We start from the raw sequence: 26,852 nt of genomic DNA, 5'->3' as shown, positions 1-26,852 counted from the left end.
AAAGTAAACATTTGAGCACGCCCTGAGGAGTTTGACAGCTGCTTTCCCGCAAGGCTACAAGACATGAAATCACGTCCATCTTCAGGTTGAGCAAATAAAACACTCTCCGCCTTCTCTGTGTCACCTCGACATGACTGACCGTGTGCTTGGGTTGTTAATCACACGTGAGGAAAAAGTACAACTTTAGGGTGTTGATTCTTGCCACGTTGCCGGTAGGGAAGATGCGGACAGGACCGTCACAGCCGGTTATTGAGTTTGTTGAGCTGGTCTCCGGTCAGTCTCTATGATGTTTCTGGGAGCGGGAGTGAAAGGAAACTGATCCTTAGTCAGCGGTGAAAACTTCGGGCTCTGAGAGTGGAAAAAAACGTCTATGTTACTTTGCCACTAGAGGCGCTCTAACACATTTTAGACAAGATTGTCAAATGAAAGGTCATGCTTCCTGCCACTAAAGACCTTTCTTGTCTACAGTGTATCCTGCAGCTATACCTTATGTTAGTTGTTCTAAAGTAATTAAACATGTCTCTAAGTTTACATTCATTAAGTTGCTGATTTTTTTTCAAATTGTGGCTTATAGGAGCTGCATCCTCTTACTCGGGCCTGTATGCACAACTACTTTGCATTAGGCCTGTAATACATTTTACAGATTTGGTGAAAAACAAGGTAAATATTCTCTGACGTTCTGGATTCTAATGTGAAAACTTTTCACCTTTATATGTAAACATTTGACTTTTCATATTAGGAAAAACACAGGTGTTACTAATAACATTAATGATATGTCTGCTCTATTGTTTAAGTCATGACTGTGTGACAGTTTGTTTAACTAAAGCAGCTAAATTGAATTCATGGAGTTCATCCATCTACATATATTTCTTATGTTACATTTCTGCCTTACTTCGGCCTTACTCACATTCAATTACTTGCTTATAATGTGTATATTTTGGAAGTTATTTATTTTCTCTCGCACACTTTATAGAGGTGGTTACTGAACATTTCACTGCTACTGTGCTGTGGTTCATTGTGTATGTGATTCATAACTACTTTAATCCTTTGATCAATACCATTATTATGTATTTGGTGGTATTTAAGATGCTAACTAATAGCAATCCTTTTAGGGCTGTCTTTCTATATGTCAAAAAGAGAAGCAGGAAAATAAAAGAGCCTGATAACTACACAGGCCTTTCAGATTATTTGACATTTGGATACTTTTAAGTGTTTAGTCTGGCATATTAGTGCAAAACTTTGCTGCTCCCTCTGCACCTTTTCTTTGTTTTCATAAGTTAGTAATAACAGGCACTTAACAATTAGAGTAGCCTAAGTGTGATACAAAAGATATAGGTGTATCAATTAAATAGTTATACTGATTGTCACAATATGTTTGTAAAGAGAAGAGATGTTAAGAACAAATAGAAAAGATATCAGCATGTAGAATTGAACTTGAGTATTTAATATGAATTGCTATGCACTTTGAAATGTCGCAGACGTCTAATGATAGATTAGGGGGTGCTTTCGCTTGCTCTTTAAAAACTATCTAAAGCTGCTAAAATTCCATCTAAATGTCTGATTCAAATTACAAATCAAAGTAAAATCAGGGCAATTTGTTTGTAATAGTCTGGCTAGTTTCCTGTTGCCCAGCAGACTTAGTCTTCTCCTTCCCACTCCTGTTCAGATGTGTAAATCGAATTAACAAAGTGTTTGACAAATACTTTTTCCCCCCTCTGCATTGTAATTTTCTACTTTGTATACTACTTATTTCTGTCTGTCTGCTTTTTTGTGTGTTCGTTTCTCTATTTACATGTTAGAAATATATTTCAATTCAATTCAATTTCTTACCCTGCTTTAGCCACAGGGTGTCGCTATATTCCCAAAGAGGGGACGACCGTGCAATGTGTTGGTCCATGTGACCAGTGGGACCGGTTTATGCAAATGAGCCGTGGGGTACGGAGGGTTTTTACTACTGGAACGTTGAACTCACGGGGCATAATAACAGTGGGAACCTCAGCACACAGAAGCAGGCAGTCTCCGCTCTGGATATTATAGACCAGCAAACCGCTCGGATGTGCAATATGACTTTTGAAGAAACCGGTGGAGATAATTCTTCAGAAAGGTAAGCTCGTGTTGTTAATTACATGTTTTTTGTTCATATTTTTTCGAATTGATTTGTACACGTTGCAGTGCATATCAGTCATGCAACGTTTCATCGTTTGCTTTTAACTATCCCTATAAGGTTAATTTGGAAAACAGAATTCAAGTCCGACATCTCTTTTACCGTTTTTTATGTGATTTGCGTGCAGATATTTTAATAAACGTCACTTTTTTCTTCTCTCAGGATGGAATCGGTGGCTAAAGCATTAGAGGAGGTCCTGAGCTCTGCATTGCCTCAGGGTTGCATCACTGTTGGAGTCTATGAGGCAGCAAAGTCTCTAAATGCGTAAGTTATACTAAGATAATTGTTGTAACACAACCCTTAATAAACGTGATATATTTTTCATTTTCCTTACAACTCTTTCTTGTTATTACTTTTAGGGATCCAGACAACGTGGTGCTGTGTCTACTGGCCACAGATGATGAGGAGGATGTGGCTCTCCAGATTCACTTCACCTTGATCCAGGCTTTCTGCTGTGAGAACGACATTAACATCCTGCGAGTGAGCAACATGAGGCGTTTGTCAGAAATACTTGGAGGAGTGAAACCTGGAGGCGAGCCCATGGACCTGCACTGTGTCCTTGTTACCGTAAGTGTAATTACTCATGTCTGCTTACTAAACTACTGCTGTGTATTGCTCACTTCCTTTCAGACTGTAAAGGGAATTGTTATGCCCACTACTTGCAAGAAACTGTTGCCTGCAGGGGTTGTGCAATCTGAATGTTTTCAGCCTGTTTGCACATTTCATAAAGTAGCAGATTGTAACTGCTTTGTCCTTGTTTTCTGCAGAATCCTCAGTCGTCATTGTGGAAGGACCCGGCCCTGAGCAAAGTGAACAGATTCTGCAGAGACAGCCGCTGTTTGGATCAATGGGTGCCTGTTATCAACCTGCCTGACCGATGAAACTGCTTGGAATATTAATGTTTTGTGTGCATTCGGGGAAAAGTTATTGCACAAGGCCTGTGTTCGTGTCTGTGTTGGACTTCTCTGGAAAGTGCTCGAGTGAGAGATGGGAGGGGCAGAAAAAAAGAAAGAACACAAGGAAGCGAAACGATCCAACTTTTTACCAGGTCAGGGTGAACTTGTGGGCCAAGGAGGAGTGACTCAGCAGTCTGGGTTCCAGGATTTCCAGCGTATGACTGCGCCTTTCTCTGCCGAGAAAGAAGCCTTTACAGGAAACTGAATCATGTGAGCAGACAAGTACGCTCGGTGGTGAGCACAAGCGCAGGACCGGGGGAAAAAAGCACACAGAGAGCCTACAGTTGACAAGACTCCCAGAACTGGACCTCACTGGAATGGACCAGTCAGAGCTCTCAGCTTGAACAATTCCTCATTAAAAATGTTTTGACCAAATCTAAGCATTTCTGTAACAGCACATTTATTTAATAGTATTTAAGACTTGTCACTTTGATAACTCAAAAGGGAAACTTTTCACAGTTTATTATTACTTTAAGGGCAATGCAATTGTTAAGACTTGTCCATTAACTGATGTTTTTATGTGTTCATAATTTAATGAATTATATTTATTGTGCAAAGTTCATGGAATTCTGCCTTGTTACGTTGAAAGAAATAAACAAACAAGGAACAGTTCACAGTGTTCTTGCCTTGATCATTTCTAAGTACTACAGGTTTAGAGTTTTTGCAGGAAGTCACACTGCGTCCTGAGAACAGTTCATGCCTCTTGCCGGCACAGCTTGTTGCCCCACAGGGTTTGGATTACATCCTGGAACTTTACATGTGAAAGTATTTACTCAACACATTTCTAACCTTTTGTGCAGCTCGCTCTCTTCTCTTGCAGCAAAAACAAAATAATGTTTTGGGTTTTAGGCAGTTATTATTGATGATTTCCACATTGTCCACATTTAAACTTTGCAACTTTGCAAACTTTGTTATTTACTGCTCGAGATAGTCAACTGTTGGCTAAATCTGCTGCTGGCCTGCAATTCCTTGAAATCAGCTTTACTCCAGCATGGGAACTTTTCTAGAGGTTGACCTTTTGCAAATTTTGAGGATCGAGTTACACTGAGGGGAGGAGAATTCCCATTGTAGTATGACTCCAAAGTGGGAAGTGGCTCATCATGACAGCTCATTCTTCACAGCCTTCTGCATCTACGTAATCAGGGCTAAATTTACTGCTGAGTGGATTAAAAATAGCACACAGGCAAGACGAGGGGAAAAAATAATTGAAGACCCATTCCGGACTGTGCAAAAAGAGAAACCCAGAAATAATTGGTGCTTGCGCAGAGTGGGGAGGGACAAAGCTTTTTACACAGAGGGTCACAAGACAATGGATGCATGAGTCAGGGCTATTCAGAGCTCCATTGCTAGAGCTGTACAGCACTTTAGCTTCATGGCCAAAAATAGCTCTGTGAATAGAGGCGTCCCCCTCTCCTGACCGCTGACAATAGTAGCACTTGTAATTAACAGGCAGCACACACAGAAAGGCCGGCCTGTAGCAGAGATGTTAGCGATATTAAGGAGACAACAATCCTCTCAGGTGGCGGAGAGTAGAGGAGGAGGAAGAACTGGGTCAAAATGCAGGACTGGCTGGAGGACTGGAGAGTATAGTGGGGTGTGACAGGGTGGCTGGAGGGTTTTTGGTGGTGATAAATTAACTGAATAAAAAGGGTACAGTTTGCATCTGCACCCGACTGAACTGATCATAGAGTCCCTTCAGCTCCAGTTCCTACTTTTCATTGACACAGAGGTTTTGTTTTCCGCCATCTTTCTTTTGGGAAGCTGTCGATCAGCAAAAATGACACATTTTTAGTAAATAGCAAAGGGTAAAGGTGAGAGAGTCAGTTTTACTTGGAAAATGGAACAATAATACCAGAAATACCAGAGCAGGATGAGTGTAAAATGACAACTAAGGCCAATTTGATCATCAAAAGACAGAACCACTTTGTTTTCACACACCAAAACCCAAACTGTCACACAGGAGAGGGGCCACCAATGTAGGTGAGATATTGCAGATACCGGATCATTGGCCTATCCTGGAGCTTCTCCTGTGCACTGACAGGTAATACAATCACTGCTACAAAGCCTGAGATATCCATCATCTGACTGGAGTTGAGGATTACATCAATGTGGGCCAACAAATATGGTCTGACCTGATTGTGGATGTAACTTCACACCTGAGGAGACGGAGACAGAGGAGAAAGGGCTGCTCCAAAGAGCACAGATTATTGCATAACAGGCTGGCCATGGCTCGGGGGCACAGATGAAGCTCCACTGAGAAATTGGAGCAAACAAGAATGTTTATTTGCTCCTGACCTGATACGAGAGACACTCATCCATTTGTTTTAACATGGTGTCCTCTGATTCCAGAAAAGGAATGACAATTGGTAGCAACAGGCCCTGTAAGCAAATAATTGGTAATGATTGCAAATTAGGTCAGAGTAGTTTTGTCTGAGTGGAAGGCTCTTTCTCAGTTTGGGAGTTACTGCCCCAAATACACACTGTATTGCATTTCATTCTACACTACTTTTAATTGCAGAGTTTCAGCTCCACAATAATCTTCATGCAAGTACAATATATGTTAAAGGCAAAGTTACATGAATGAAAGGGACTTAAGTAGCAGGTTGAGTTTTTCCCGCGTGAACACTTGCAGGATGTCAAGCTGCAGGGAAACAAATCTGTGAAGTTTAATGTGGCCGGGAACGACAACACAAAACTTTACTAACCATCCTATGTGGTCATTTTATTTCACATTAATCTAAAGCAATAGTCTAAACAGAGCTATGTAACAATATGTTTTATATGCAAGCTGCATTAGAAAAATCAATTGGCCACTTGGCAACAGAAAGAGATGTAAACACAGCACTGACACATCAGCACTTTATAAAGTTAAAATAGATACTATGTTAATAAAATAACTAAATAACAGCTTATTATTATCTTATTATTATAAATTAACCTGCTTTAGCTTTATTAGCACGTTCACTTCATTTAGGTCTGTCTTGGTCTCCACAAATCACTATTACAGTATACTGTATCTGGTTTGTTCGGTGCTACATGTTCTGCTGAGTTCAGCAGCTGGTCTCTTAAGGTTGGTGTTGGTAGTGTGCTGTCAGTTTGAACAGCTGTCTGCTGCAGCTAGAAATTGAGATGATAAAGACAGTGAGAGTAAAAAAGTAATGTTGTTAAACTAAAAAAAGGAGCTGAAAGAAGCTAAGAGGTTGCTGAGGTAGAACTGCACAGTTGTGATAATGCTCTCTGTGTTTGTCACTATGATTGACCCCCTTCATGTTACACATATACAGTATATACATGTAGTTAACATAAAAATACTGAGTAGTGCAGCTTTTATTGAAACTATTAGCTATTTCACAGACACAATTGCATGCAAATGCATGCATCAAAGTCACTTTACCAAAAGTGTTTCATTTCACCCCCCCCCCCAAAAAAAACCACAAAATCAAACTTCTTTTTGATTCAAAAAGTTTAATTTGTGTCTTAAAAGAGAAATTTGAAGTTCAGGTTTTACTGAACCAGCACACAAACAGATAAAAGCAAGCACAGGCTGTGGTTCACAGACAAACATACTGTGCTACAGTGTTTATGACATGTCAGATACTATACTATATACTATACTATATCTTAATTCAGTCTTTTGAAAAATGATGTCATACACAGTTAACCTATAGTTATACTGTCTTCATGTAAGGCCTTTTTTATTCACAGTATTGGGCGACAGCACTTGTGTGACTAAAAGGTAGTCGACATATTGAAGCTTGAATACTTCATTGTTAAGGCTCTGGCAGCTAAAGTTGCAACATTATCGATATCCCAGCTACACACTATCAGTCATACATTTGCATAATAAAATCAAAGCAAGTTTAAACAAAACTGAAAACGTGGAATGTTTTAACTCAAGAGAATAACAGTCGTCTGTTGTTAACAGGTTTAAAAGTGTCTGAATAGTACAGTTAGTAGCCTCAGCTCAGCAGAAGAAAAAACAACAAATAATATGTTAGCAAAAAGAAATTAAATATCTTGGGAGTGAAAATCTAAAAGTGACATTAAATATGTAGATCTGATAAGATTTTCCTTTTTTAACAGCAATGATTGCCTCATTATAAACATGTCTTTATACAAATTAAGGAATACATCAAAGGTCAAAGGTCATGCAAACTGTGCAATGTTCTCACAAGTTTATACTGGTACTTATATCAAAACCTCTTTAAAAAACCCCTTTTAAAAACAGATGAGATTCTGACAGTTGGACTATAGTAAATTTCTCAGTTCTCAGTAACTTAAAAGAAAAATACAATCAGCATTTTCACTGAACTGTTTGTTTCTGTAAAGAGTGAAAATATTCATGTTAGGACATTTAAACACATTAACAGGAACACGCTTAAAAGGAAGTTTGGAGCAAATTAAAGGCTAGTTTTTAAAGATTAAGCATTGACTATTTCTGACTGTAGGGCTTTTTACACTGCCAGTTCAAGGCGGGATTATTAAGCCTCTGTTATGTTCCGTCTTCTATGTAGAACGCACGGAGGCGGAAAGGTGAGTTAAAGTCGCTCCGCCTCTGAGCCGGCATCGTAGGTAGTAACAGAGGCAAAACGGCGTCTGTGTCAACAGCGGAGCCCGCAGGGTTGGAACAGCGTTGTGTGTGTGTATTTGAAGAACGAATGTTTGTTTACACCTCACGCACATTTTGCTTCCTTAACACCGTAATGCTGTAAATTTAAAAACACACTGGGGCGGCTTTCCCTCAGCATTGCGTGGTCCAATGTAGAATGAAAAAGGTGGCATGAGGACGGAGCTTCGCTATGGCACTGGGGCGGAACCGCAGTGTAAAAAGGGCTTGTGAGTGGATGACAGAATATAAAATGAGGTGAGCATCGGTGGAAATGGACCTCCACTCGAGTTCTCTCATCCAACGACAGGATAGAATTATCACAAGCACTCATTATCAGAAGCACACAAACTACAACAACTGTTTCCTGAAGCCTGATGAAAGTTAGAGTTGAAAGCTGGAAGCCTAAATCTGATTGGACAAATGATTGAGGGGGCTTGTTGATGGAAAAGTGATAAGAAGAGAGTTAGGCCATCCATGCATTGCACAGCTCCTGTCAGGCCGACGTCTGTGGCCTTCTAAATCTCGTCAGACAGAGGAACAACTGAAGCTCTGTATGAACTTTTAATCATCTTTGTTTGAGCCAAAGCTTTGAGCCGAAGCAACAGTGTTAGACTTCTGCCTGTTCTTTGGTGAAACTGCTTTCTGAGGCAGGGGAATACATTCCTTTAACTGCAGCCGGCATTTGAAAAAGTTACACAGGCCTTAAGAAGAGTTGTGAACCACATTTTTCCTGAAAAGAATAACAAAGAAAGCAGCAAGAGTTCAATGGCTACCTTACAAAACAGTGCAAGGCTTCTTGTCCTTGAAAGGGTTTTCAGAAGCAGGGACTCCCATGAGCAGCGGGTCATACTTGGCATGTTCTCCACAGTAGCGCATCAGGTCAGATGAAGCCTTGGACACCTGCAAAGAGATCAGTCACACAGTGATCTACCTTGACAAACATGCAGTACAAGTAGGACACTGAAAGTGGTGTGAATGACTGCACATATAAAGGCACCTTTATCCTCTCGATGCTGGCCTCTATCCTCAGCTGCCGCACCGTCCGTCTGGCCAGAGCTATGCTGCTGGAGCTCTGCATTTTTGATGACATGGCAGGATCTGGACAGCTGTGCTCACACCTGCATTAGAGAAAGTGTTAATTAGCTCGGAGATGCAGTAGGTGTTTGCATGAAAATGAAACCAACAAGCTGCAGTGACATAAATCTGTTCAAATGATTTATGGTAACAAGATGTTCCTGTGGGATTAAAGACGCACAAAGGTCAGGCTGCTGCTAAAAATAACATTGTGACTATTACTAGGATAGTGTACTTAGTCTTAATGTTGGTATTGGTGTGACATTGGTTAATGGTTATTTTGGTTGGTTATCAAGATCTCTGTTTTGAGTAATTCATCACATTTAAAATGTTTATAGTACAATAAATCAAGTGCTTTCATAAGAAATAGAAAAAAATATCTTTTAAAAATATCTGCGACTGTTACAGTCCGTCCAGTTACTTCATTGAAATCAAATGAAATTATTGGCTGGCCTACCTGTCTACCTCTGTCTGTACAGTCATTGTGCACAAGTCGACTTTTTAACAAGCTAGCAGGGTAAGTTGCAAAAGACTGGCAAGGATAGGTAGTTGAATTTGATTAGCTATATCCCAAATGCACTGTGCTTCTCCCCCCAATGCTCTCTTGCAGACCCTTGCTGCAACACTAGAGCCCCTTTCCCACTGGTCAAAAAACCTGCTTACACCTGCTAACACCCGGCTTTTTTGCTTAGTGGGAAAGGTTACAATCGGCATTCAGATCCGGATCAAATGACTCTGCAGTAGACCCGGGTAATTATCGCCTCGGCCCCGATCGGCATTGATGGGAACACAAAACCTGCGTCGACACGCTAATCTTCGGCCCTTTTCGGGCACGACGCTATGACATGCATTGAAGTTCCGCTGTCACGTAAATACAGAAGAACATGCAACAGCAAATTTGTTCTTTGTATTTTCGTGCACGATGCAGCAACACTGGCAAGACAGTGTGTGACGTCAGACGGTGACGCAGCAGAAAAGAGACCAAAAGGAGCATACTCATACTTAAGTATGCACGCATGCTAATATTTGCTAATAAGCGCTAAAAAGAAGTTAACAAATTAAAATTTTGGAGGTAGATTAAAAATAAGAGCATCGCAAAATGGGACTTCCATGTCTGTACCAAAATTTGTGCCAAACTGTCTAGTATATGTTCAGAAATGTCACACTTTGAGACAAGAGAAAAAAACAGGGGATGATTTAAATATACAGTTTATAATTTATAATTGTGGCACCATGATCGTCCTTACAAAATTCACTCTGCACTTTGTTTTGTGAATGAGCAAAGAAATGTTACTAAGGTATTGCTGCAGAAATGACGGATGTCTACGGCTGTGCAACTTCCAAGAAGTGACAGTTGATCTAACCTGGAATCGACTCAATGTGCGTAAAAGCTGTGGCCCAACCTAACGGACTCCTGTTTCGCAATTCCTACTTCCAGGACACAATGGCTTACTTTTACCGCCACATTACGTCACTCCCTGAACCACTAAAGAGGAAAGGCTGCACAGTTGCAGCTTGTTTTGTGCACAAACATCAGAAGAACAGCTTCTAATGCAAGAACAACCCCATGTATTGAAGCTATAGCAGAACACAGCACATGTGCTGCTGAGCAATAAATCAGAATTTCTCTGTGTACCCAATAATTGTTCTGCAATGATAACATGCAGCTCTTGTTCCTGCAACAAAGTGGCTCTGTGGGATTGACAAAAATAATCTTTGACATGTGGTCTGGTTAATGTTTGCTCTGTGCTTTGGTGCAGGATATTACAGAGGAGGGGGACACGCTGAAACGGAAGGGAGATGAAACATGGACTACAGAACCGACTACAGACGGGAGACAGGACCATGCATCCCTTTAATCCCCTCGCCCACTCCCTTCCGCTTCCTCCACAGGAAGCAGTATCCCCAGTTACCCTCTAAAGTATAAATGATAAAATATGGGGTGGAGGGTTTAAATATAAATGCTACACACTTGCCAGTAACCACGGAAACAGAAAAAATGGCTGCAGAGAGACTACAGAAGCTTCCCTAAAGAAAACCTAAAATATAAACATTTGCACATATTTTTCCTGTCAGACAACTCATCTAAACAAGCTGCTTTCACACTTGTTGCTTTCTTGGCCCGTGCACTCATTGTTTCAGGGAACTTGTGGTTTACTTTTCAAACACAGCTGTAGTTGTTAAACCCAGAGCTGCACCGGCCAGGCATGAGTGGACACAGGAAAAGGGAGAGCTGCGTCACAAGGGGGCTGGTCCTCACCCTTCAACGTCTGCAGAGACGCTGTGTGACGCCAGCAGCCACTATAAAGCTCTATACATCGGAAAGGAGGCACTACAAGCATAAAAGGCTGTAAAAGACGCTTGAGAGGCTAAGTGTTGTGTTTGTCTGCCCCATTGTTGTATCAGTGGTTGTTCTTTTGTATTGAAAGTGGCCCTTCTGCAGGCTAATAAGCTGACAACATTTGATCATATCTGATACACACTTCACTTTCTTGTCTTAAAGGCACAACAGCACAAGAAAGGATACAGATGTATTGCTAAAGATAGATTTTATTAAATGTAATCACCCAACCAATGCCAGCAGTTTTTTTGTTCTTTTCTAGCTTTGCCATCATGGCACACTGTCTGCTTACACATCATGGAGTCTTGCATGTAGCCCAAGAAGAAAAATGACATCACAATACAATGCACGCAAAGCCTTTCCTGCTGGAACTTGGTGATGAAAGTTGCAGGTAAAACGACCCCTTTTTGGCTTTGTGCAATCATAGCCAGTTAACACTGCTTTCAGTTTGTCGTGCATATAAAAGCGTATTTGTTCATGTTACAACTTTTACACAGACTTCTACAGGTAAGTAAAAAAAGTTGATCCACAGTAATAAAGCTGCCTCAGCATATTCTAACAGTAGTCAAAGAATCATGGACCGCGGAGACTCGTCCCCTCAGCCCACAGGTGCCAGATGTGGCAGGCCAGCTGCAGCAGTCGGTCTAGCGGAGGGGAATGAGTTTAGAACACACACTTCATCATCAGGATTGGTTTATCCCCCCGGTGTGGGCCAGTGTGGGCACACACAGGCTCTGTTGTGCAGCTCTTCTCGGCGAGCTGTCTGATCCAGTGAGGTCTGAAGCATCAACTCTGCTGACTTTCAAGTAATGCCCTGTTCCTGTGCCGTGCGGTGGCCAGTTTTACTGTAACCATGCTGCTTCTGAGGGACTGTAACATTCTTACAGACTATATTTACTTTAATGGACCTCATCTATGTGAATTAGACTGTTACTGTTTATATATATACAGTAGATTTCAGCCTATGTTATGGAAGAATATCTCCTTGAGCCGTAAAATAAAATACAAGAAGTAATAGTTTTATATTTTGGGAAATTTGCTTTATTCTTTATTTGTATCAACTGTAGCTTGGTTGCTAGCTGTGGCTATGTACGATAGATAACACTCTGCTTTAGAAATGTTATACTTTTGGTCTGTCTGATGTTTGTGGGGAGCAAATTTCAGCCTGAAAAAGCTCTATAAAGTTCCCATCATACAATTTGTTTGTGGACTTGGCACCACTAGAAGACCAATGGAGGCAATTACTGAAGAAAAGAACATTTTCCTTACACGAATATGAGGTTATCAATCTCATCAGTCCATGACAGTAAAGTATCACATTTACACTCAGTTCTTTGGTTTTACCGACCCGCTGAACTGACGTCTTATCTGTAGACAAAATACTAAGTAGCACTAGCAAGAACATTACAGCCACATTCCAGCTGAGATAAAGACGAGGAGATTAAAACCACTCTCACGTGTGTACTCGAAGTAGCAAATTCACAAAAGGATTGCACAGCTTCTGTGGCCGGTAAAACTGCACAAAGACAAACAATGTAATTCTTAAAGCGCACACAAATGGTAAAATGCAATGCAAACAATTCTGCCTCTGTGTGACCTAAGATATAAAACTGTGTGTAAATGCAGTATGTGGGGAAGGGCACAAAGAGAATGCCTATGTAAAGGGCCCAAAAATGCTCTACGCCCCTGAATGTATGCAAACTATTTTTTGACATGATTATCATAGTAGGGGTAACATTAGTCCGGAGCTGTCCTCGGCTAAACTCCACCACATAAGGACACATTTATTCCAGATGTTTGGAGACGGTCTGGAGCCGTTATGCGGGAAGGGCTCTTGCTAACTTTCAGCAGGACTAAAGTATAGACAGTGATAAAGCTGTGGATAAAGCTTCCCCTTACCCTCCCAGCAAAGCATCTCTCTATGATAGAGCTCGGTCAGCATCAGAACACGGCTCTTGATGCAGCACACAGTGGAGGTGCTAACAGGTCCCACAATCAAACTCATCACCAAAGAAAATTGCAGTGAATGGCAAAAGTGTGTTGTTTTAGTTGTCAGCGTGTGTGTGTGTGTTAGTTGTCAGCCCGTTTTTTCAGAGCGCTTTTTTGCGCGTCTGCTCCGAGTGCTTGGAGTTGAAAATCTCTGAACTTTTCAGAAAAGTGCTGGTGTCACCACCGTCGTCACTCGTCACCCTGCTTTCCACCAAACATGGAGGAGCAACTTGTTTTGGCTGTTCGGAGCTGTACCATATGATAAACAAACAGTATCACAATAGAGACCGAAAAAGTCAATTTGTGGGAGCAGATCGGCCTGGCACTAAATGTTGCTGCTAAGTGTTGTGCTTTTATTGCCCTACGCGTTGTAAGCTTGTTCTTAGCTGTGTTATACGTTTAAATTATTGTTGTCATAGAAACAAACCCAGAGCGCAGCGTTTTTTCTCTCACCGCACAAGCGCTTCATCCCGGCGCTCTGCCAGATAAAGGCGCTATGTGGACACGGGCCCTTGAGCACAATTCATGGTGTTATGAGCAGCAGCAATCCTTTTTCTGTGAATTTGCCCCCTAATTTGAAGCTTTAGGTTGTGTAGGTTAGCTTGACTGGAAACTGGAAACATTGGAAAACGACGTACCTGGCTCTGTCCAAAGGTTTAAAATCTACCCACCAGCAGCTATGGAGGTCTAAATATTTTGGCTAAATGCTTTAATGTTTCATAAAAGAAATACACCACAACAATATTCTAGACCAACCTCTGCAGTGAACACTTAAGCTTGAAGCAGATCATCAATTATACGCAACATCTGAATCTGGACAAGGAAAACATACAAATATATTTTGGGCTATTGCCGTAAAGTTGTATTTACAATCAAGACCTCATGCAAACAAATGCATGAGTGAAAAGAGTCCTTCCAGTAAAACAAACACAAACAAGCAGGGAAATGTGTCACTGCACGGGGTGTGTAATTCTTTGTATGTGGACTGATCCTTTAAAAGAATGTCTGCAATGCCTTCAGCTGTGGCATGCCTGTCTGCGTCCAGCGTGTGTACTTAACGTGTGGTGAATGTAAACACGTGGCACACTGAAAGCATTGATGAAAGTATATTTGAAGTCTTACAGCAGAGGGCTTTCTTTGATGTGGCTGTGGGGCTTTACACAGGTGGGCTGCCACGGTGCCAACAGGGAGGTTCTGCAGAGTTTATGACAGTAAGTTGTTCCCTGTGGTATGTAGTGTTACTGCACGGTGCTTAGATCTGCTGCCTGAACAAACACACTGATAACTTACTTACACCTTATTGAAATTCACCGCATCAAAGCACTGATTGTGTATTTGGTCAATGAACCGTGTGACAACACTCATCCTGTTTGCACATGCATCTCTGTGGCACCTTCAGGTAGTATTGCCCAGAATATTGTATCGTCAAAATATAGTAAATCACAGGTCTTTAATCTAACAGAAGCAGCAACACAAGCTTATCACGATTACCTGCTTTGCCTCTAGATCTCTTTTTTTTCATTTAACCAGGAAAAAAGCTCTGGAAAAAAACAAAAAGCTTTGGACTGTGGACAAAACAAGCGGTTTGAAGACAAGTGTAACAAGGTCATCAGTTGGCTGGACAAGAACCAGGATGAGTACGAGCATCCCTTTTGCTCTGGGAACTATTTTCTGATATTTTACAGACTGATTAGATTCAAGAGACAAGTTCTACTGAGAGACATGTCTACTGAACAACTTCTCAGACTGGAACAGCCTCCAATTAGCTTTCCCTCAATCTCAGATCCCATCGGCTATAGTCTGACAACAATATAGTCTCAGGGGACAGCGGTGACAGCGGTGACAGCGGTGACAGCAGTTAGCGATAAACGACTTACAGTCAAGACTTCTTTCTCCGCGTGATGCATTGTTTACAAAAAAAGAAAATGTTTTTCTTGTGATTGACTTTAATTAACGGGTCTTACCTTTGCCGAAATTTCAAATGAAGCTTTGTCAGGTCTGTCTTCAAGAGGAGAACAAAACTACTTTTAAAATGTTTGTTGAACGGAGGTCGTATCGATAATTTCTGATGCATTCGAGGAAGTCGGGAAATCTAAAAGCTGAACAGCTTTCGTGAAAGCGTCAAGGGAATGTGTCTCAAGTAAAATTTTGGATCTAGAACGGTTTGTGAGCTGAACTTGCTGCAGATGTCTGTTTCTAGAGATTAATAAGAAGGTAAATCGTTGTCAGGTGACCGCTGACGGGAGCCGGGACGTCATTACGGCAGATTACATTCTGCCTGCGTTTGCTCTCCACACGGACTGTTTTTCCTGCTTTCGCCTCAGCCTGCTGATACGTGGTTGGTCAATATTACTCGGACTACAAACGGAAACCAGAACACTTGCCTTCCCTAAAATCCACATCCCTTCCTACAGATTCTACATTTCTATGTAGAATCTGTAAACAGAGATTAGATTTAGCTGAATGTTAAAACGCAGCTTTTGTGAAGGACTAACAGGAACAAAGAGACATGACAGATTTGAACAAACAAAACAAACCTATAAAAACAATGAACTGTGTTCCATTATTATGCATCATATCCTACTTATCACCTCATCAGGTTTATAGTGTAATAAAGAACAATACAAACACACCAGGGTACATTCTGCTCACAGATCACAGAGGTGTTAGTCAGCGTCTGACGGCAGGCAGAGCGCTGCAGACGAAATGATTACTTATCAGCTGTCCAGTTCCAAAAATGTTGGGCCATGGGACACTGAGCAGCTCCATTATCTGTCCGTTACACTGCTAAACTGCATGGCAACAACAGCGGCAGGCTCCAACAGTCCGCTCCTGCACCGGGATCTGTGACTGCCTCGACAATAAGCTCGGAGGCTTAGGGCACATTTGAGAGGCACGGTGACAATGCAGATAGGCTATCAGTATTGTGCCACACTAACAATTGCTGTGTGGCATTGTGTGGAACAGAGGCAGCAGGACAGGAGTCCAGAGCTTTTACAAGTTTAACTGCGCCCTCATGAGCGCTAATCTCAGACAGCCTGATGCTATCTGGGAGCCAGACTGTCCAGTCAGGCGTGCAGAGGAAAGAGACAGAGGCCTCCCAAAGAGAAAAAAAACAACACACAGCGTCGCTTCTGCTGGAGATTAACTACATGACTAATGCTATAGGATTCCAATCTGTGCAAGAACATCATCGATTACAGGCTTTGATGGTGACAGATATCAAGGCGTTATCATTGCTGTGTTAAAAAGACCTGCTGTGTGAAGTGAGCCGACATGAAAAGAAACACAGGAGGCGTTCGTGTTTGCGCTGCAGAATATAACAGGACACGAGGGTTCCAGGCAGCTGACTCACAGGCTGAGTGTCTGTAACTCCGCTCTGCACCTTCCACCTGCAGCAGCATGCAACACCTTAGCCCAGGGTGAGGTCAGATATGGGACAACAGATTCTCACTCCGGTTTCTGTCATCCTGCCTTTCCTCCCACCTGGGCCCCATGTGCAGAAAAACAGGTTCCTCTGAGAGTGTGTGTGTGTGTGTGTGTGTGTGTGTGTGTCCAGTCCCACAACCTGCAGACTGTCACAGGCCGTTTAAAAAGTTCAAAGCATTGACTAACGTGCTTCTGATTCCCTGAGAAATAAGTTCATCTACGACACTTCATACACACCCTGCAGAGAGGTGTAGTGAATAACATCCACGGATTAAAGCTTCCTTTGAAGTTCTGGTGACTTTTCTTTCATGTGCGTGTAAGTGAATGAAAGAAAAGCAGATAAAAAGGCCCGAGCCAGGTGTTGCTCTCTCCTACTACACATCATCATGCATGTGCTCCGAGTTTCCTCCCGGTGCTTCTTTGATTGTTTTCCAAAGAAAACTGTAGATTTGGCTTCGGGAGATATTTCCTTTGATTTGACAGACGGAGAGGAAAAATGAAAAGCTGACACAAAGGAAATGCTCCACCATGTCTGGAGCTAAATCTGGCAGGGCAGATGTATTGTGCCAGCAGCTGCTTCTATTAATAAAGAAATGCTGTCAAACAGATGCATGTGGGCGAGAGTTATCATGCAAACCTGTTGCATGCGGAAAACTCACTTTGAACAAGTGTCATAAAAAGAGCTTAAGAAGCAGCTGTCTTATTATTACCGTTAATTTTAACATGCTAACAGTCTTAGCCATGCCTGTACCATGTCTCTATGACAATAAGGTAATATTGGCTTGTTGCTCAGAGAGTCCACAAGACTGTAGATAAGAAATGGACCACTGTGAAGTCACACAAGCCTTTAGTTTCACTTGTGGTTGTGATATCAGTTTTTTTTGGCCATAAGTGATCAAAATTGGTCAAAAGAGTAGACAGAAACTTAGTTAAAGTTGTAATCTCAAAGATCTCACTTTCGTTCTCATTGGCGGCACCTATGGCAATAAACGGTAACTGCGGGAGCACACTTGCCCAATATCCAAACAGTGTTGCATGTGTGACGTCCACTGTTTGCTCCGGTTGTATCTCTTGATTTTCCTCGCTGACGGTCGCTTTCCTTTTTAGTTTGTTTGCCTTCATCTGAGCGTCGAATTTGTTTCTTTTTATTTGGATTTTCACTAATTTTTGAAGTTGTATCTGTAGTCATCCATCTTTTCTTTGTTTGTCTCAAGAAAACAACTGGAAATGACTCGTTATCAGGGGAAAACGGAATAAAAAAATGTATGGATGCATGTCAGCTTAGGGCTTCCGTACATGTGGGACATGAGGATGAAAACCATGCCATCCTTGGCCACCCTTAAGAACGAAGCGCTGTGTGTAATGTGTGCGAAAAAAACACATATAGTTATGCAGTAACAACTGCATAAGGGCCCGATCAGACAGGATGCGTTTTGCAGGCTGTAAAACGCGAGGCGCACCGCACTGCCTTTTTTGTGGAAGTAAACACCCGATCAGACAGAGCGCATTTTAGCAGCTGGGGGTGGCTTTTTTCCCTACTGTTGTTAAGGCAACCACCGAATCATTAGCTGTCATTAACCTAACCGTTACATTGTAAACTGACAGAAGGCTTGCCTCTCCTTTCATCCGATTGGACAATGAGAAAAAACGCCGTCGGGCTCTTTTCTGCTTTGAGTTGAAGTTTTTTCAACTCGAGGCACTCGGAGCATTTCCTCAAAAACGCGAGGCACACTGAGCGGAAAAAAGCGCGGCGCTCTGCAGAGCAAAAGCAGCGCGCAAAAAGCGCCCCTCTCATTGAAAACAATGACAAAAAAGCCACCCCCGGCTGCTAAAACGCGTCCTGTCTTATCGGGCCCTAAGAAGGTTATGGTAATAGAATAGTGTGCATTAGCTGTCATTTCCTAGCAAGAAGGTAAAACACTATAAGACATATAAGTAACCTTGGGCTAGCTTCAGGTGGTTGTTTACTTACACAAGGTGCTGTTTCCTATTTAGATGAACAATTTCACTCTTAAACAGACCCTTGCATGCAGAAATTACTTGGGAACTGGGGGTCTGTGGTGTTATTGTGGTCTGTTTTTCCAGACTGTATGATCTTCTCTTACATATTGGAAACACCTCATAACTCTGCTGTCATCACTACAAATCTTCTAAAGACAAGCGACTGTCTCGGCTCCAGTGGAACGGCGGACACGGCTCCAAGAAGGAGCCCTCGGGGCACAGCTGAGTGTAACAGTTAATGAGCCCTTAGTCAGCCCTGTCTGCTCCCTGATCCGACGCTGTGGGAGCCGTCATGCCGCCTGTCCTTGCCTTATCTTGCTGCACGCAGTCACTCAAAGACAATAGAGCTATACAGAGTGGCTCCATGTAGACAGAGCTAGACAACTGCTTTTGTAGATAGATGTCGCATAAAAAGTCCCAAATTCTTTGATAGCACATTGTATTCTACCCAAGTGATTGAGTGTGTGTTGCATTGTGCATCTGTGCCTGTGAATGGTTTTTGTGCAAAGGTGGGCCTGGCTGCTATTTCCTGCTGAGTGGGAGACATGAAAGCATTGAGATTTTAATGCCCTCGATATCTCTGCACAAACGCACCGAGCTGTCTCCACCCTATCATGGGAGAAAAACTCCCACCACCAACAAAAAAACATGCTCTCAGCAGTTGACTGCGTTCACTGAAATCCCCCAAGGAGGGAAAAGTGAGCAGGAGGAGAAAAAAAAAAGAGCCCACTCTCTCCCACCAATACTTCCTGGAGCCCGAGGCAGTCCTGGATCTGCCTGAGTCTCCCCGACAACTGAGCTTTGTCTAGACAGAAACCAATGCTCCACTCAGCGGATAGGAATTCAGTAAACCCACAGCCCCTCGGTCTCACACCACCTTTACCCTGCCACTCTCACAAGGCACCAAACAACCAAGAAACAGCTCCCATTGTTAGAATAATCCAGCATTTACACTCCAGCCTACTGCACCACCCTGTCATTCATTCATGGAAATAACAGAAATTGGTGCATTTTGCTAAACAAGGTCAACTCTGTGCATGGAAATCAGCTCTTTTACGTCTGAATACATGGGAATGTAAAGCAGGAAATTCCTCTCATTCCACCTTAAACTGCAAGGCATGTTAATCAGGTTCTGTTTGATTCAAATCAAGCTTCATAACCACTAATATGGGATGCACATAGTGGTGTGTGCAGGGCATGGAAAAACTGAATGACATGTCAATCAAAGAGGCCATGATCTATTTTGACACAGTCTGTTGCTTGAGGGTAAACACCAGCAGCTCTTCCTCTCCAGCTCCGACGTTACACACAAAGCTGCCGTTTTCAAGTCATTCCTCCAAGGTTACCATCACCTAGTCCTCTCACCTTTTCCCCAGTTCCCCACACTCACATGCCTCAACGACACACCCACACACACACACACAGTCATCATTTGGATGCATGCTAAGGTTTCTTTGTGTTCTTTGTTTTATTGATTCTGTCTCAAGGGGAAGGTTTAATCATCACAGTGCAGACTGCTGGGTGCACAGTGTTCCTACATAAATACTTTATTATAACTCTATTAGAAAAGTTTGTCCTGCAGCACTTTTACAACGCTGCAAAGCTGCAAAACAGTAACTTCCTGTAGGTCTGTAGCGACGGCTGACGACTACTGACGTCATAAGTCCACAATCCCCAGTTTTATCCACTAAAGTCCGAAATTCTGAAATGAAGGGTCTCTTAAATGTGCTTATAATTTTTCACATTTTTCCTTTTCAACTTAAAATTTATAACTGATAGATCTAGCTTAATTCTGGTACGTAATACCCTGACATCGACAGACCAATTCGTGAAGGGGAATCAGTCTGAAACAGTCTAAAAAGGAAAGCGACCGTCAGGAAAATTAAGAGTTACAGCCAGAGCCAACTGTGGACGTCACACAAGCAGCACTGTCTGGATAACTAGGAAGTGTGCTCCCACAATTACCGTTTATCACCAGGTGCCGCCAAAGAGAACGAAACTGAGAACTTTGGGATTATAACTTTAACATCCTGCAGATAGGAAACAACATTAATTTCCATTTGGAGTCAAATCTCTAGCTTTCTGGTGAATAAAATTAAAATATTAACTCTGTTTGGATTTGTTTTGGTCGCCAGAAACTCAGAAAAAACAGCTAGAGTAGACGGTGGGTAAACGGTAGCTCAGACTTGGCTTGGGAACAGGAGGATGGCCGGTTCATTGATTATGACATAATAAGGGAGAAAGGTGTTATAAAGTGTCACTGCCAGCTTACACAATGAATGGGGGCTAAGTTTTAGCCACGTCCGTTTGTGTTCAGTTGGTACGCACCGTTACACTGCTAAGCTGGAAAGCTACTTCCAACATCAAATTTATATGGCTTCTGGTTGCTGTGCTCATATTATGCATGTCATGTTTTACTTACAGGGCGGCTGTGGCTCAGTGGTGGATCGGTCGTCTCTCAATCGGAGGGTTAGGGGTTCGATCCCTGACTGCTACAGTCACATGACAAAGTGTCCTGGGGAAGACACTGAACCCCAAATTGCTCCAGGTGGCATAGCCATTGGGTATGAATGTACATAGATACTCATTGGAGATTGGCCTTCAGTGTGTGACTGTGAGTGTAAAAGCGCTTTAAATGGTTGGAAGATAAAAAAGCACTAGAAGTCCATGTACTGTTCATAGTTTAGTTTTGTAGCTAGTTTGCAATAAAATTAACGTGAAGATTTTGAATTGAAGCTTGCATAGCCTGCGGCTGTTTCAGTCTACGTCAAATGACTGCAGCTACATCAGAGCTGCACCACAGAGACACAGAGAACAGCAGCAACAACTGCAGGCCTTTTTCCCCACTACTACTACTTAGATAGAGATAAGGTTGAAAAAATACATAACTCTGCCATGCAATTTAAAATGCATTGGATTTATCTGAGTCAAAAGAGGCAAAATCTCGATTAGATAATGATGATACACGTGGTCGATGTAGGCAAGTGACAGCTAACTTCTCATATATGATTTAGTCTTGCTCTGAGGGTTAGGGTGAGGGATTACAGTAATCCTGCAGAGTCTTTGCATACATCTGGCTTTTTATACCTTCATCGCTAGAAGACTAAACATCTATAAACTGTAAAAGGATAAATTGACTTATTGATACTTGTGAAAATCTAGTAAGTTTAACACAACAAGCAGTGGATGCAGGAGTATTTAAGACAGCTGTAAGAAGTTGCATGACAGATCATTTGAAGCATGCACACAATAAGAGACTGAACTAACAGAAAATGAAAGTCGGCTTGTGGTTTGCGGAGTTAAAGACAATGATCTAATCAGCACATGGCCAGCACTGATGGAAGGTGGTGGTAGGTGATAGTGAGGCTTCTTCTCTGCTGCCACCTGACTGCTTATCATGATGAACAAAAGGCAGAGAGAGAGAGACAGAAAAAGGGGAGGGCTGGGAAAAACAACACAGCCTCCTGACCTCAGTAACAGGAATGACACTCCCCCCCCCCCCCCCCCCTCTTCTCCTTCCTGTGAACTTTGGAGCACCCCAGAGCTGAGTGAGCACTAAACTGCACATAATGAGCGGCCGAGGGGGAGGCAGAGGAGAGAGCTGTGGACGTAAGAGCCGCTGGGGTGGACACCGTGTCCATTTAGGGAGGCTTCACAAGTGGCTGCAGATACTCATGACATCTCCCTGTCTGGAAGCCACCTGATTGTAAACCTGAAGTCTTGAGGCATTAGTAATCTGCCCTTTGGCCTGCACATTTGCATACACAGGGAGTTGAAAGATTCAGAGCAATGAAACAGGTATTATTAACTGCGAAAGAATCCCAAACATCCACCTCACCCTGTGCTGCACAAGGGTCATGGCAGACAAAGTGCACATTTTCACAGTGAGCACACGGGAGAGCTTCATGTGTTCTCCTGCAGAAAGAGATCACATGTTTCAGGATGAATATAATAATATAATTTTCAAAACTTTATAGCACTCTTTATCTCACATTATAAACAGACAAGTTAGACCTGTTACGTCAATATTAAAGCTCGAGTTAAAAGTTAATTTGCAGATTAAAAGTTGTTATAACAGTTGCAAAAACATGTGATGTGATTATAACACGATGCAATTCAGAAATTCCTGCAGCTCTGTGGTGTGTGCTAATTAGCAAATGGTAGCACACTAGCATGCTTTACTAAGAGAGTGAAAATGGTTAGCATGGTTAGCATTGTCAATATGAGCATGTTAGCATGCCAACATTTAGTTCAAAGGAATTTCGGCCCATGACAAGTTTTTCCACCTTCAAGAATACTACCACTACCAGTGACTGTATATAAAGATGGATGACGCGTCTCCATCTGCTCTCATTGTAAAAAACTGAAGCCAAAATACCCCAGAGGTCAGCGCTGCCATCTCGCGATGGTGACGTCATTTGTACCCAGAGTCTGTGCAGTAGAGATCGGCCTGTGGAGCCTCTGTATCCAGCTCCGCTAACCATAACAAACACTTAACTTGCAGTGAAAAAAACCCCAGCAAGGATCCCGCACATCGGTGTATTTAACAGCAGAACAGCTTCTTGTGTTGGTCTGAGGTTAATGTTCACAGATATGGAAACTTCAATGAATGTAGTGATTGTTTTAGTTACGTTTCTTCTCGCCGACCCTCCTCTACTCTGCTAATGCGGAACAGAAAGGCTGCATGAGCCGCATTTGTCAACAGAGCTGTCAATCATGACGTTACACCTCCTTTTTAAAGCATCAAAAAGTCATTAAAAGTAAACTTATCAGAAAAATGAACACTTGGACGTAAATCAGCATGATAAGAACTAACTATAATGACAGAAACCATGTTTGAGAAAAATGTATTTGACGTGTATTTTGATTTTATAGTTTGACTCATGTGCCATCTGTTATCACGGAGGAGGCGGGCTTTATGACCTATACTGCAGTGAGTCAGCAGGAGGCACTAGAGATTTTGGCTTCACTTTCAGGGAGCAGTCATGTCATCCATCTTTTTATACAGTCGGTGTGTCCGACTGTGTCCATAGTATGCAATTCTGTGTATGCGAGAAATGCCCGGATGTTTACTAGATCGGCCCGGATATTTGAGTATGAGACGGGAGCACACTGGTTGTACTCAACCGCCCCAAAATGAGTATGAGTATGAGTATGATGCCAACGCCATCCTAATAGTCAGGTTAATAGGCAGTATGCAGTGCATACTGTTTGAGTATGTAGTAGGCAGAACGTTAGTATGCGGTTTCAGACACAGCATATGACAACTACCTCACTTCTGTTATGTGTTAACCACATAGGCTACATGGTAAGGTTCAGGCACCAACACAAGTCTACTTGAAAAATCCTACTTATTACCTTAAACCAAAGACAAATATGTAAAACAATAACCTCCAACCAAATCATTTGCAAAAAAGGGCTGCTAAATGCATCAAAATGATGATTCAATGATATCAATCAATGTAAAAACATAATGTTAGGGGTGCTGTTTAGCTCAGTCCGTGGAGCAGGCGCCCCATGTTCAGAGGCTACCGTCCTCATCGCACTGATCGCAGGTTCAACTCCCCATCTGCCGATCATTTGGTGCATGTCATTCCCCACTCTCTACTCCTAACATTTCCTGTCCATCTTCAAGCTGTCCTATCAATAAAGCCAAAAAGGCCAGAAAAATAATCTTCCAAAATAAAAATAAAAAAAACATAGAGGCACATCATATGTACCCACTTTCAATTCCATTTGGGCCTCTGGCTTTTAAGTAAGTTCTCAAGCAGGGCAGGGAAAGCCCTTTCTTCTAATGACATGGCAAGGAGAAGAAAAGCCATCAGACTCTATAATACAGGTCCGTTTCTACTTAAGGATGTGGCTTTTATACCATAGACAGTCTGTAATTTGTGCACAATGCATCATGGCCAAGTTCTACTAGAAGAGAAAGGAACCAGAAGGAGAATTTGACTTTCTTGTGAGACTTGTGTGTGTATGTTCAGTCTAGACAGGGAGTGACACTATGCTACAAAAGACAAGTGTGTATGTTCTCTCCAGTGCACAAAGGCACATGTTCACAGCTCATGCATGCAGGATGCTCTGTAGCAGACCAATGCAAACACGTGATACCGACAGTTGCTGTAATGAGAAAGAGAAAACAAGTATACCTGCAGAGAAGGAATGCTGCAGGATATATTATAATACAAACGCCTGCATGCATATGTTCGGACTACTACAATCCATGAAATCCGGCCACAGGATTTCCTGCATGGCTTTAATGCCAAATGTCTGTCTGTGTTTCTCAAGTGCCACGTGTGTGACATGCTGAGTCATTGTCTAGAGCTTAAACTCAACAGTTTTTCCCACGACAGAGCAACCAGAACAGAAAATAAAAGGATAACACAACCCTTCTGAGTACACATCATCATGATGTAGTAAATGATTTACATCAGTGAGCATATTTATGCTGTCAGGAGCCAGCTCCTGGAAAGGGCAGTAGTTTAAAGTAAAGATAACGTTCGCATTATCCAAAACCCATTTTCCCCACACCAAAGTTCTTCATTACCTCACTCAACAATGACCTACATTATGAGATACTCAAATCTAGTCTGGTGCACAGAGCTTAAATGATGACTGAGCCGTTTTCAGTCATGCATATTAGAGTATTATAATGCTGTATTCATTGAAAGCACCGGCCAGGATCTCACAGGGAAAGTATGTGCGCGCCGGTTGCAGCGGTTTGTTTTCAGAACAGTGTAACTCCAATGGAACGCGGCTGCAATGCCGAGCAGCATACCACCCTGTTTCGCCCCTAATGAACATCAATCAAAGGCACATTCTTACAGCGGCACAGACCACCAAGTGTATACTTGCAAGGCAAAGCAATTAAAAGCAACTTATTTCTAGACTGGAAAATATTTCCTTTGCCGCTGTCTGCTGGAGGAAAACGTTTAATAGAAAAAATCAAAGCAGGAAAGAGGAGCTTGTGGAAAAGAATCCCAGGCATGTAACCAGTGGCTGGGCAGATTTTCTGGGCAGGGTGTCATCCCGGCTGCTGCTCGGTCTTCCTCTCTTAACTGCCAGACCGTTATGTTTGTTAACTGGTGGCCGACATTCCCTGGACGGCTCCCGCAGGAAAGACCAGGGAAGAATTCTTGTCTGGACGACATGTGGCACAAGAAGCGTCTCAAAGTGGACACAGCCACACGTAGACAGATAAAGCAAGCTGTGTGGACTGTTTATTGTCAGGGCCCTGCGGTCATGATTAGAGGGTTTCAAACAGCAGTCTGTCGCTGTGCAGAAGCACTTTCCTCACATAGGCCTCGGCATGTAGAACGACAAATCAGAACTGAGACAAGAGTTGAAGTCTGCAGCCATGCTAATGCAGGGTGATTGCTAACTTCAGCATGCTAACATGCTAACCAGGACAGTGCTAAAACGTTAATATTTAGCAGGTATCATGTTTTCCATGTCCGGTATTATCCCAGTATTAAAACCCAAAAATATAACAGTTTTTATAATTTAATAATTGTTTCTCTGCTAATGTTTAGCTGTAATGGCGCAGATAAAGTTAGCTCCAGGAAGCTTACTACTTCTTTCTTAATTTATCTGACAACGATAATGCTGCACACATAGTTTGTGTGTGCTCTGTAGGTGTGCTAAAATAATCGCCCCTTACCCTGGAGAAAATGTTGATGCTGCATGCATAAGTACATAAATATGCATGTGCATGAACATGTCTACCCATATTTGGGAGATATATCATCCTATTAAAATTCATGTTTTGGAACATTTCACTCAACACTTTTTTTGGACCACAAACATATACAAATCTCCTTTACCCATTCACTTGTATCTGAGACACTTCAGTCTAGATTTAAGCGGTGGGCGGACCAGTTGGTGTTGCCATCCCTAGTGATATGACGTTAGCATGGCTAAAAACAATACATACTGTACATGTAACTCTCTCTTGCTATTCCCTCCGCATACAAAGGTGAAGTCAGCACCTGGCAGGCTGTTGTGTGAAAATCCCAGCCATGGAAACGGGATCTGCAGTGACCTAGTTGTTGAGTGGGCTGATAATATGTCACAAGGCGGCAACAAGGAGGGGAAATGTTAGCTACACATGAGAGACTGCAGTAATAATTCATTCACGCTAATGGTTTCATGGAGGCAAAGGGTGGACTGTCTGTTTTGTTCCCACAAAGCTTTGCACAGGAAGTGTTCCTGTGCTCATAAAGCACATTCATATTATTACATCTTTAGTATTAAACTAGAGCATGTGGTTTGCATGATAAATGTTTTGAC

At 42.3% G+C, this 26,852-nt stretch overlaps 2 protein-coding genes across 2 annotated transcripts; one reads left to right on the top strand and one right to left on the bottom strand.

Annotated features, from left to right (window-relative positions):
* The first annotated feature begins 1,992 nt into the window (after nt 1-1,992).
* gadd45ab (growth arrest and DNA-damage-inducible, alpha, b) lies at nt 1,993-3,732 on the top strand. Its single transcript, XM_069680490.1, has 4 exons — nt 1,993-2,104; nt 2,327-2,428; nt 2,524-2,731; nt 2,932-3,732. Exons 1-4 carry the CDS (start codon nt 2,055-2,057, stop codon nt 3,043-3,045), a joined length of 474 nt encoding a protein of 157 aa, XP_069536591.1. The 5' UTR covers nt 1,993-2,054; the 3' UTR covers nt 3,046-3,732.
* A 4,771-nt stretch (nt 3,733-8,503) lies between these two features.
* gng12b (guanine nucleotide binding protein (G protein), gamma 12b) lies at nt 8,504-8,819 on the bottom strand. Its single transcript, XM_069680491.1, has 2 exons — nt 8,727-8,819; nt 8,504-8,629 (listed from the first exon to the last, which is right to left on the bottom strand). The coding sequence occupies exons 1-2, from the start codon at nt 8,817-8,819 to the stop codon at nt 8,504-8,506; spliced, it is 219 nt and encodes a 72-aa protein (XP_069536592.1).
* Nucleotides 8,820-26,852: the final 18,033 nt, after the last annotated feature.

Source organism: Semicossyphus pulcher, unplaced genomic scaffold (genome assembly GCF_022749685.1).
Source record: "Semicossyphus pulcher isolate SPU_LCO1_2020_fin unplaced genomic scaffold, fSemPul1.0.p SCAF_4, whole genome shotgun sequence".
Taxonomy (NCBI): Eukaryota; Metazoa; Chordata; class Actinopteri; order Labriformes; family Labridae; genus Semicossyphus; species Semicossyphus pulcher.
This window is presented reverse-complemented; position numbering and strand designations above follow the sequence as displayed.